Raw genomic sequence first — 12,939 nt, 5'->3', positions numbered from 1 at the left:
TTTAGTTGACAGGTTCCGATCGTACCGGCCCCTTAAGATGGGATTTATATTTTTGTCTGGTGGTCTCAAATGTGGTTCTTTGTAGATGGATTAATTTGTCCCTAGAAAGCAGACAATGTCCAGATTTTCGTTTAGTCCTGTTGGTTGTAGGGCGTTCAGAGTGTATATCCAAAAGGTTTCTTTTTTCGATAGATCTTCATCTCTGTTGCCTCCCCTTGGGTTAATGGTTATGTGCTCTAATATGGTAAAGGTGAAATTTTCTTTGTTGATTGTAGATTCGTGTTTTTCATTGAAGTGCCGTGGAAGGCTGTGAGAAGTTAATTTGTGCTTGATGTTTCTGATGTGCTCTTGTATCCTTAATTTGATTTGTCTCTTTGTCTTGCCGATATAAATCATTCCGCAACCACATGTGATTCTGTATACTACGTATGTCGATTTGCAGGTGCATGCAACGTTTAGCGAATATGGCTTTTGGTGTATCTTGGTTTGAAATGTCTCTTTTTCCATATGTTTGCAGCAAATACAATGTCCGCAGGGTGTGCATCTGATGTTACTTCCGAGAAAAGTGGTTTGTTTGGGGGGGTGTTCTGATTTGGTTTTCATAGTGCTGGGAGCTATCAAGCTTTTGAGGTTTTTGGCCCGTCGAAACACTAAATTGGGTTTTGATGGAAGGATCGGGCCCAGGATGTTATCCTTCTTTAGAATGTCCCAATGTTTGTTGAGTACTCTTCTGATGAGGTGATTCTCTTTGTTAAATTGTGTAATGAACGGTCTTTGATGAAATTTCTGTGTTTTCGTGATGGTTTTTGACTTGGTTGACAGGAGTTCATCTCTTGATTTGAGACTTGCTTTTTGTTTTGCCTCTTCGATTTTCCCCGGATCATACCCTCTTTCAAGGAATCTGCCGGCAAGCATTTGTGCTTGTGCTTGTGTTTGGAAGTCTTCCATGTTGGTGCAGTTTCTTCTTAGTCTTGTGAACTGGGCGTAAGGAACATCGTCTTTCCATCTTACATGATGACAGCTGTTGTAAGGAATGAAGCTGTTCGCGTCGACTTCTTTAAAGTGTGTTTTGGACGATATTAGCTCTCCCGGAGTGCCCATAAGACAGAGGTCCAGGTAATCTATACTAGTTTGACTTGTTTTATGAGTGAATCTCAGATTGAACTCATTTTGATCTAGGGATGTTACAAATTCGTCGATTTCTATGATGTCGCCACTCCATATGAATATGAGATCATCAATATATCTCATGTAAAACTTAATGTGCTGTTGGTAGGGGGAACTGTATAGATGTTGATCCTCCCACATCCACATTAAGAGATTGGCATACGATGGGGCAAATTTCGTCCCCATCGCCATGCCCGTTGTTTGAAGGTGGAACTTTCCGTTGAACTCGAAGAAGTTCCGTGTGAGGATATACTTAATACTGGACAGTATTAGTTCGATTTCTTCTTTTGTTTTTCTGTTGTCTTTTGAGAGGATGGTTTTGACGGCTTGGATACCTTTTTCATGGGGTATTGACGAGTATAATGCTTGGACGTCCACTGTTATCCAAGTGTAGTTGGATTCCCAGCGGAACATTGTCAGTTTGTTGAGCAGACTCCCTGAGTCTTTCAAATGTGACGGATTTTCTGATACATACGGTTAGAGTAACGTATCTATGAAGTGGGAGAGGTTGCTGCTTAGGGACTGGATGCCTGCCACTATGGGCCTCCCTGGTGGTCTCTCTTTATTCTTGTGCACCTTCGGGATATGGTAGAACTTGGGTATAAGTGGGTGCTTTACATAAAGGTAATTAAATTCTTCCACACTAATAAGGTTTTTACTTTTGGCATCAAGTAGTAATTTGTGTAGTTCCTCTTGGAATTCAGAAGTAGGGTCATTTGGAAGTTCTCTGTAAGTTATTCCATCTTGTAGTATGTTTTCCGCCTCTTTGAGATACTCTTCTTTAGATTGAACTACTACCGCCCCTCCTTTATCCGCGTTACGGATGAGAATGTCTTTGTCTTTCTTGAGCTGTTGTAATGCTTTCTTTTCCTGGGCACTTAGGTTACTATTATACTTAGTATTGGTAGTTTTGATTTTTTTGAAATCTTCATTGACAAGATTAAAGAAAATGTCCAGATGACTCCCTCTTGATTCTACCGGGTAGAATTTAGAGGGGTTGCAGACTCTTGGTTGGATTTTCTCCGTTTGTTCTGATGTAGGGTTTTTTAGAAAGTGACGTTGCAGTGTGAGATTCCTCACAAATTTGTTTAGGTCTATGAACAGATTGAATTTGTCCAGATGGCAATCGGGAGCGAATTTGAGGCCTTTGTTTAATAGAGAGACCTGGGTGGTGGATAGTTCCCTCTCAGCGAGGTTAATAAGCCCTGTTTTTGGTTGGCTAGCTGTGATGCTCCCTTCCTCTTTTTTGGGCTTCTTTCGTCCTCCTCTGCATCCTCTTCTTCTGTGCAGTTCAGTATTCTTTTGGTTCCTTTGGGGGATGCTATTCTGTCGAACAGGACTTCTTCTTTTTGAAGTCTGATAGGTCTTTTGGCTTCCCCTAAAAAATGACTTTTTGTTGGTCTTTCGTGTGAGAGAGATCTCCTAGATCTTTGTGGTGTGGGTGATCTGTACCTTTGCCTTCTTTCTAGCGGTCGGTTATCGTAGGGATGACCATATGTATGGTCATGATGAGTATCCTCCTTCCTGTCCCGATGTGACCGGATACGACTTCTATTCTGTCTATAATCATCATTATATGATGGAATTCGCCCTTGATAGAGTCTTTTGTGTTGATCATTATGATACCTTCCTTGGGGTCTATTAAGTTAAACATTGTGATGTCTTACTGGGGATCGGAAAGGTCTATCTTGACCATCATTATTTGTATGGTTTTCAAAGACTGGTTGCTGCCATCTTTGTGTATTATATCGTCTAGTGTTGTCCTGTTGTCGTCTATTCCCGTTTGTATGATTGTAACGATTATCGCTGTAATTATAATGATTCTCCATAGTGCGTTGTTCCTTTTGGGACCAATTTTGAACTTGACCGTTGATATAATCATTTCTGTCGCGGGCAAATTTTTTTCTGTTTGCGTTGAATGATTTCATTTTCAGTTCTTTCAAGTTTATGTTTGAGGTCTTGAACGTCTTTCTTGAATTCCTCACTTTCAGAGAATTTCTCCACAAGTTTATCCAATTTATTCAACTCTCTCGATTTTTGAGATTTCTCTTTTTCTCTCGTTCACTATAAGGGTCATAAGTTTGTTGGAACATTCTTCCAATATGTTGTTCCAATTGGTCATGAATATATATATATATTATGATTTTTATTAGATACACATAAACAAAGAGAACCGCCATTGCATGGTAACGTATCTCTCTGCAAAGGCATGTAATTTGATATATATTTACAAGTCTATATAATGAAAGCACAGGTGTGCTTTAATCACTAACCATAAGCTGAAGTCATACAAGAAAACTCCTTACTATGTTCCACTCGCAAGTTATGGCATGTTCTGCGCCAACATAATCATTTAAATGCAAATAAGTCACTGATTTTACCCAGGATTTATAAATGGCCTTGTGTCTTTTTCCTTCTACCTTATGGCGGAGGGAAGGAGTGACAGATGTGGCAAGCATAATAAATACTACTAGATGTCCCCTGACATTTGCACAGGCAAAAGAGAAATACCTTGTGCTTTAATGATTTCCTCTGGTGCATTTTTAAGCGCAACATTATGCAAGCATGGCTATTAGAGATTTTGGGGACTGAGATTGGCAGAACTCAATCTGTCATGCTGAGGTCCATGCCATCTTCAAGGAAGACTATCTTGTTGCATTACACATTTCTGAGAAATCAGTTGTGGCTATTATTTTTTCCCCTCATTGACGTGAAGATCTGGTTAAAAAAAAAAAAACTTGCATAGCTTATGTAAATTATTGGCTGCGGCACAATACCGAGATATATTTTGAAATATTTTTCATAGGTCTTCCTTCGTACCTGAAAAGATAAGTGACTTTGGCCAAATCAGGTTGCTGTCACTTTAAGAAGCGCAGTCTTGTCAGGACAAGTTATTAATCATTCAAGGCTAATGTTAGTATGGTACATTTATTAAAATGCCTAATTACATGATATAGACGTGCACTTCATAACAATAAAAAGACACACAGGACAAACAACATATAACATAGACTGCTGGGAATATACTGAGATAGTGAGGCTTAGTGATGGCTCGGGTGAAATATATATTCACATTCATGAATTCCTAAGTTCCTTTTGTTTGAGGTAATATGATATTCGTATAGTTACCAGTCCCGTATATGATCAATCGTCTCCTGTGGCTATGGATGGATATGGTAAATCTCCTCGGGCTTGTAATGTATCGTAGGTAGGAATCCTTCCATTTAACTACCAGAGATTTACTCCGGACACATTTTGTAAGTGCTGCCACGATGTGAGAGACCAGAGGCGCTAATACGCCAACAGGGGCCGGTATACTGGAGCTCAAAAACGCATTTCTCCGTCTTGGTGGCTTCCTCAGTTTAATAGTAAACTCATTGTTTAGTTGCTTTGGAGATTTTACCTGCTGCACTAAATATTCGTCATCTACATTGGATTGGGTACAGATTGTGAGCAGATTGTGTGCTCCAACAGATCGTGCGACTGTGCAAAGATTTCCTTGAAATCGTATAACAATAATGGTCGTTCTGGTGTGTACCCTACATTAGACTTCTCAGTCCTCTTTGCAGATGTTTTAAAACAAGTTATTCCATGCTTTCAACATGGACTGGATTGAGTCTTCTTTGAATAAGGAATGTTGTGCCTCATGGTTATTTAAAACGTGTTAAAGTTATATGTCCACCCTTCCTAGGAATCTCCACTGTAGAATCACAAAGGTTTTAAAGAATACCATGTGGTATGAACAATAAAGAATTTGTAGTGATCTTCCCTTTAGCATTTAATAACGTTTTCAGTGTAATTCCTTTTTGGTGGGAATTAGATAATGTGGTCTTGTGTGGCTCCCTCTGCCCCTCCATACACCTTTCTTCTCTTTCGATATTAACGGACATCTGATAATTGTATAAAGTAGGTACTATTATGCAGTGCAGGCACCTCCAGTATACGAGAAGCCTTGTTGGGGCCTGGAGGCTTACCATATCTTTACAAATATATGTAACTAATGGTGCCCATACACATGCGAGATATGGCATGTGATCCATGTGATTTCGCTAAATTGCTGCAACAAATCACATGCCAATTCATGTGTCATTCAACGCGATGTGCGGGCCGGTCAAATATCACATCGATAAATATGTGCTGCACATATTTATAGTAGAGATCACTTACAATGTAATCAGCGGAGAGCAGGAGGGCTGGTGGGTGCTGGTGTAGCGTATGGGGCGGCAGGAGGGCTGGCAGCTGAATTTGAAAAAAAAAAAACTTTCAAAAGACTGGGCGGCTCTCTGCCTGAGAGAGCTCTCTCAGCCAATCAGTGGGCCGCCCAGTGTTTTGAAATGTTTTTTAAATTCTGCTGCCCGCCGCTGACTACAACCTGCTCCGCTACACCGATGCTCGCGAGCCCTCTTCCAGCACCAGAAGGCATCGAGTGCTGGGGAAAAAAAGCACTTAAGAAGTGATTGGACATTGCATTGCGATGTCGCATCGCATCCGATCACACAAGGTGGGCACCATAAGATCTCTGAATCACCTACTATTATGTGGATTTTCAAATCTTATTACAAATGCTCTTTGGTGTTCTAGGGGAAAAACATGTTGTGTATTTTTTTAGTCTACAGACTATCCTCATCTCTTTCAGCACCTGAGAGGCATTACTAATTTGATGAGAAGCTTTCAGTCTGTTTTTAATGGTTTGAAGGATATAAGGATTACTTAACGTAAATTTAATTATGGATATTATTTATCTGGACTAAAAGAGGATTTGTATCTGACCAATTACCTTCAACTACCATATTTTACCCTTGGATTTGCAAAACCAAGTTGTCGTAATGTTATCCTATTATATGTATTTTATTTCTCTTAATCTTTGATTGTACATTGAAATTGTATTGTAGTCTGCATCAGAATTGTAATGTATTAATATTACTTCCAATTTATTATGACCTATTTCTCCTCCTATGTTACACATTGGTTACATATTTACAGTGTGCTTCATTGCATGCAGATGCAATGTTAATCAGTACTTGAAGAGCATAAAAAGTAAAATCAAATCGTACTAACTGTAGAACTATACATTGTAAGATTGCAATCAGGGACTTGCTACCATTTTGAAAACTGCTTAATCCATTTTTTGGGTAGCATTCGCTATCAGAGATTAATAACTTGCATAACTGTAACGTCTCCATATATTGTATAGGGATAGCTATATTTTTTAAATAAAACACAGGAGATTACTGCAATATTTCATACATTAGACTCACTAATATAATAACATCTTAACGCAAAATTTAGTGTATGCCAAGTAGAAACTAGTTTCTGCTTAACTTGATAAATAGGCCCCCTATAAAATTCACATTCACACAGCAAGTACTGTACTGTATTATCAATGTATTAACAACTATTTATATAGGGCCTGTTCTTTCAGTTGTTGCGATATTTGTACCAATGCATCTGATGTCTGAGCAGGAAAGTTCTAACCTGGATCTGTAGTATCACAAGGTCTGATTCTAGGGCCTTTTTATTTGGCAGCTCTTTCTTGATGTGTTCAATTTGTCTCTTCTGTTCTGTAACCTTCATTTTCAGGAATCGGATCTTCTCATCCATAGCTATTATTTCTAAATCTCCATTTCTGAGCATTAATTCCTGAATATTTATCTTCTCATAGAATATGCAGACTTCTTCCTCCCGCTCGATTAACTGAACACCCCTGTAATTAAGTATAAAGGTTCCAAATTATTTTTAGTGCAATAAAATAAGACAACAATGTTTTGCATTATAGTTAATAATAATAATACAAAACCGCATATGTGCACAATATTATATAGATGTGTCCTAATACATCTTTGCTGTAGTCGCACCAAACTCAGCGCACAAGATCCTGTGCGGCTCTGCTATTGATCGCAAACTTTTCTGCCAAAAATGTGTCTAGTATGCACCTGGAGCTGATTCATTTGATACTTGAATAGTACATCTCTAGCTCCATATACAAAGGGGTTATGCACATGGGGATATGGTCTCTCAGCAAACATATCCCAGGCAATATTGGCTAATATTGCCCCGTCTGTATGGGGCTTAAGAACGATTGAGTCTGAATCTGTATAGTATGCGCTATAATGTAGCAGCTGCAGCTCTTTTCCATTAAAAGTTCGGTTGTATTTCGTATACAGACTCTATCACACAAAATACACAAGTATCATATTAAATCAGCACAGTCTCCCTGTGCACCCTTGTGTTACATTGCGTTGAGTAAGATGCATTTTTGGCAAAAAAAAAGGCGTAACGCTAGCAGAGTTGCATATAACCATAATACCTGGCAGCTCACTCCCTCATTGCCTCTCACAATGCATGCCGTATTGAGACTAGATCTATGGCAACACATCAGTATATATCACCTCAAGCAAAAATACTATACCCTGGAAAACAGAACAAGACTTCTGTCCCACCAACTTAATGGGTAAAAATTTGTATTAAACTCATGGTAGGTGTCTAGAGAACAAGAATAAGCAACCACTATGTAAAGCTCGAAAACTGTTGCAGATTATCAGTCCTGAAGCCTACTGATTTGGCTATAAACCTATTTTTGGAATCTTTGAACCACTCTTTGTGGTCTCTGACTTGAGTGAAGAGGATGCTGGGAGTGCAACTAAGACTATAAAATAGAGTAAGGCTCTGGCCCTTATGGCTTAACAAGTTGTTCTTTTACAACTTCCTAAAGAGTACTAAAGAGTACTTTAGTAGTCATTGCATACGGCTGTGGCCGGATAGGCTGTGGCCAGAGTTTATCTGTGGGCCTAGATTGAAGTGGGCTGTTATTAAAGTGGGAAAACTGATTCATAACTACAGCGTTATACCAGCGTTAAACCAAAGTGAAACTGAAGGACAAAACAACAACTGAGAAAACCAAAGTCTGCTTGGAGTGAGTTAAATTCATTCACACACAACATACTACTCCTGGCTGCTTAATCTGGCAATTCAACCATAATATCACCATTCTTACATCTGCAAACAACTTTTACTATCACTGTTAAAGCTTGTACTTGCACTGTCTGTTTTGAAAATGACCAGCTGTACCTCTAATGACCTCACCTCTCCTGCTCTTCCATTGATAGGTGTCCCCTGACATTTTATTCTTGGCCCTCTTCTTCTCTTTCTTTATACGTCCTCTCTGGGTGAGCTTATGTGCTCACTTAACTTCCACTATCATATCTATGCTAATAACACTGAAATCTACCTCTCCTCTCCTGATTTCTCTCCCTCTATCCTCACTCATATCTCCAACTGTCTCTCTGCTGTCTACTCTTGGATGACCCAGTGCTTTTTTAGACTTAAAATATCAAAGACTAAGCTGACCCCTTCCCACCCTCCTGCATAAAACCTGACCATCTCTCATCTTAACCTACTGTTTATGCCCACTTCTTTCCCTTCTGTGTCACCCCTGTCTGTCTAACCCTCCCCTTTAGAATGTAAGCTCTCACGAGCAGGGCCCTCTCTCCTCATGTGCCTTTCTTAGAATATATAAACCACTGCCACCCTGATCATTGCTTCAGTGTCCTGTCCCCTGATGCAACTATCCATATTAACCATGTACTTGTCCTAAACTGTCTTGTACTGTAATTTGTTATGTGTTTTTGATTATAACTATTCTCTGTAAAGCGCTGCGGAATCTGTGTGCGCTATATAAGAAACTGTTAATAAATAAATAAACTTCCCAGGGCGGTATCGGGCAGCTCACACTTTGTATAGCACCTCTGTTTTCCACACATCAAACTATTTCAGTGGATATGTTGGCTATACTCACTAAATTGTATATCATAATGACACCACAGATATGTTTCCTTATTAAGGAAATGCTAAAAAAATTGTAACCATTGCTAGGATTTGATCTATCCTCAAAATTACCATCCTGCAGCCCTTCTTAATTTGCATATGAAAATCTTTGCAAAAAATAGCCATTTTAGGCTCAACACCATATTATAAGCACACATCCAAAGCAGTGATTTTATGGACATCTTCAAGTACTAGACTACAACCTCTGAAGTTAAAATATCTAGTTGTCTGAATACTACACGGAAGCCAGTCCTGTTCCATCTCCATTCTAGAAGTGTTTATTTACTTATCAGGGTTCCCTGATATAATAATCTATGTTTTCTACCAACATTTTGAATTTGAGCAGTTATAGGAACGTTCATACTGGACCTTCATTTGGTCCCCTTCCCCCACTTTCCCTTTAATTTGTTTTCGGTACTTCCTCATCTTTGCTTACGTTAGTTACATTCGCTGCTACGTAAGGATTTTCAGCAAGGGAACCTTTAGTAAAGTTGTGGCGAGCGGACTATGATGCTACGTAAGTTCCGTAGCGTAAGCGCTGGCCACAAAGTTTAGGAAGTAACTTATTTTCCCCCTTGTGTCTTCTCCTATTGCTATTTCATACAGTATGTTTTTTATCTGACTGGATGCTGTAAGATGTACTGTGACATGTTTCCAATAAAAGTTACTGAAGACAGAAATGTATTACAAACCCAATCATTCTTTCCATTCCCCACTCGGATCCTTTTGTCCGCTGCATCAGCAGTTACAGTCCAATTCACTATATTTATTATAACCTGTTCTTGCTTTCTATTGGAGTCAACCGTAAGTCCTGTTTCCTGTCTTGCTTATGTACTGTAACTGGTCCTGTGTATTCCTTGTGGCACCATATAAAGTATAATAATAATAACTACCAGTAACACTGCTAGAAAATAAATGTTCTTCGCTTCTGTATATACAAGCTGTAGTTGTATTATTGGTTGGTATGTGTATACACCTATTTGCAAAAACCCAAACAATGCCAGGATTGATGATACAGAGCTGTAAGTCTCCCCTACTCACCTCTCATTCCTGTGCTTGACAGCGGATTCATACTTTCTCCGGAGTATCACCATCTCCTCCTCTGCCTGATTAATCATATTGGTCAGTCTGCCAATTTCCATTTTCTGCTGTTCCCTTTTTTCTTTCATTTCTTGCAGGTAAACGCTGACTCTGCTCACATCCTTTCGGAGGCTATCCCGGATCATATTGTTATTGCTTTGCTTTAACATGGCCTTTTGAAGCTGTCTATGGTAGAAATGAAACACTTATAGTCAATTTAGAACAACATATAATAATGTCAGACTTTTTGTTGCACTGGGTTCCCCCTAGGCGTACATCACCTTAATGACTCCTATGTTTCCTTTTTTACACTTTCTACAGTATTGCTTTTACCCATTTGTGTGCCAAATTACTAATCATTATTAGGCATCATATAAACAAAAAAGCTCTCTAATACATATGAAGAAATCCTATGTATGGATTTATTTTCCTAATACACACGGGCTATCAAGAAAACACCCACTAGCATCAGTAGTGCATTTGTAATCAGACACCCCACCCGCCACCCCCATTTATACCTAGATGGTTTTTTCCAGCGCGGTGGAAACGGCGTGTTCGGCCGACAAAATAACAAGACTTGTGGCTAAATGCAGCGGGCTCCCTGCATTAGCCGCAAACCTTGCTGCTTGGGGGAATTTTTCCCTTCCTCTGACAAAGGATTCCGCCAGAACTTTGAATAGGGTGAAGGGGCCGGTGTGGCGGTTACACAGCGAGGATGGCTTGTTTTCAGCGATCCTCCCTGAAAACAAGCCATCCTCGCCATAAAAAAACCCTTGCCAGCCACATTGCATACACCCCAGTGTGTGCACTTGCCCCTGACCACCTACAAGTAATATGTGTGTATGTGTCAGTGGTTACCATTCTGCATGTGGCCACATTTCCGTGGACATGCCCTTACTGACTATAGCCTAAGTCAGTTTGTCCTTTCCTCATGCTAGTAGGCATCAGTGCAGGAGCATAGGATTCTGAGATGTAGAAAAGCAATAAAAAGCATGTAACTTAACCTGCTTGCTGCATTGGAAGGGCTATAAATACTGTACAGGGAAGTTGTAACAAAGTAAATAGGGGCTGCTTCAACATGCAGCCCACAAACATTGGACATTTAGGGCAAAATGTAATAGGGTGAGGGTTTCAATAAGTGAGAGATTTTGGGAGAGCGTTCCCATTTTTTTTAAAGCAGCACTCAATTACATGGCAAAATCAACCTAGTTTTGCAGTGTAAATGATTGCCGCTTTAAAAAAAAAGGGAAATCTCTCACTTTCTGAAACTCTCACCCCATTACATTTGGCCCTTATAATTTATTTACAGTTTCTTATATAGCGCAGAATATTCTGTTGCACTTTACAGCTGGAAGCAATAGTGATTAAACAAACTGGGTAGAAACAAACCGATATAGAGGTAGGGGGGCCCTACTCGTAAGCTTCAAATCTATAGAGATAGTAGGAGGGACACATGAGGATAGAATTCCATAGAATGGCAGTCCCACCAGATTACAAACTTCATTATTACACTGCAATTTAGATTTCAATTTAGACACGCCCCTATTGTTCTGCACATGTCACATCTGCCCAATCTGCAATGTCTCACCTGCAATCAAGACCATCTTAAGGTCGGTGGGGGGCCCCTGAGCAACAAACGTGGGTGATGATCAAATAGATTCTCAGTGTAACTGTGTTTAAGGCTTTGACTGGGACATTGTAGAGCATTAATATTTTTGTTTGTTGCTCTGTTAGTTTGGCCTTATGTTTGGGATCATTATTCCACGGGAAGAATGGGAATTAACAAGACACTGCATTGTAAAGGTCATCCCTCTAAATTCTCTGATACTTCACAGAAGTATCCTTGTGTGCACAGAGAGGCCAACAATGAATTTGAAAGAGCTACAGAGTTCAGTAGTTCATATAAAAGAGCTTGGCATCACATTAGACTGTATGGAATTGTGGCATAAAATAAACTCAAAATGAACCATGTAAAAACAACTAAGGAGTCTGCCAAAAAGCATGAGAGTGACTTGGTTGCCTTTTAGGATAAGCTTTTTGTCAGATACCAAAAAAAGATAACGTTTTTGGCTATAGTTTAAACAATTACATGTGACACAAATCTAACCTGACAATGTCCAAATCCCACATACTTGCTAGTAGAATGATGACGTGATTCACCCTGCTACCCATAGTGGCCAGCTGCATCTACCCTCTAGGAACAATCCCTTAGAGGGGAAAGTCTTGAGCACAACAGAGTATAATTAGGACAGCAATGTGCTGTAGAGCTAGGGATGGCCATCCCTATGTAGAGCTACCTTTTAGCAGTGCCATCTAATCAAAATAGACAGAAGAATGGCTGGAGCTAGATATAATGAAATAGTACAGAGAGAACCTGTCTGACAAAAACCTGTAGCTTGGGTAAAAGTGAAACACTCAGCAATTCAATAGTCCCAAACACAAAGCAAAGTAACATTGTAGTTACCCAAGAATAAAGTAAAGATAAATATCCTATAAATGTTTTGGCTAATGAACCTCTTGTTCTAAAAGTCAGAGCAATTCACATACATTTTGTCTCTTTGTGGATGCCAAATTTTTAATATCAACATTAAGTCCTCACTGCCAGGCCTCCAGGATATAATGAAGCAGTATAGCAAAGCCTCACTTTATAACTTTAACATGACGGAGTCTGAATACTTACCTTGCTTTATATTCAACACAATTATCTTCATATTTCAATATATATTTGGTAACCAGACTTGTTTTGTTTAGGTGCACGTATCCCAGGGCATAGCAGGGATATTTTTTTATCAAACTGTGCCGTTGTCATGAAGCACATTACTGAATTAATTTAAATGTGGCTTGGGTATGTAAGTGCAAAGTTATAGG

At 39.4% G+C, this 12,939-nt stretch overlaps 1 protein-coding gene across 3 annotated transcripts in view; it reads right to left on the bottom strand.

Annotated features, from left to right (window-relative positions):
* Nucleotides 1-12,939, bottom strand: part of CCDC146 (coiled-coil domain containing 146) — a 123,168-nt gene that overhangs the window by 19,915 nt on the left and 90,314 nt on the right. For all 3 annotated transcript variants that reach the window (XM_083183040.1, XM_083183039.1, XM_083183041.1), the window contains 2 exons: nt 10,033-10,257; nt 6,643-6,871 (listed from right to left, as the gene is read on the bottom strand). In XM_083183040.1, the coding sequence (XP_083039166.1) occupies nt 6,643-6,871; nt 10,033-10,257 (454 nt within the window). The remainder of the gene's footprint in view (nt 1-6,642; nt 6,872-10,032; nt 10,258-12,939) is intronic.

The sequence above is a fragment of the Crinia signifera genome, chromosome 4, assembly GCF_055691185.1.
Source record: "Crinia signifera chromosome 4, ASM5569118v1, whole genome shotgun sequence".
Classification (NCBI taxonomy): Eukaryota; Metazoa; Chordata; class Amphibia; order Anura; family Myobatrachidae; genus Crinia; species Crinia signifera.
The sequence above is the reverse complement of the archived record's forward strand: the minus strand, read 5'-3'. Positions and strand labels throughout refer to the sequence as shown.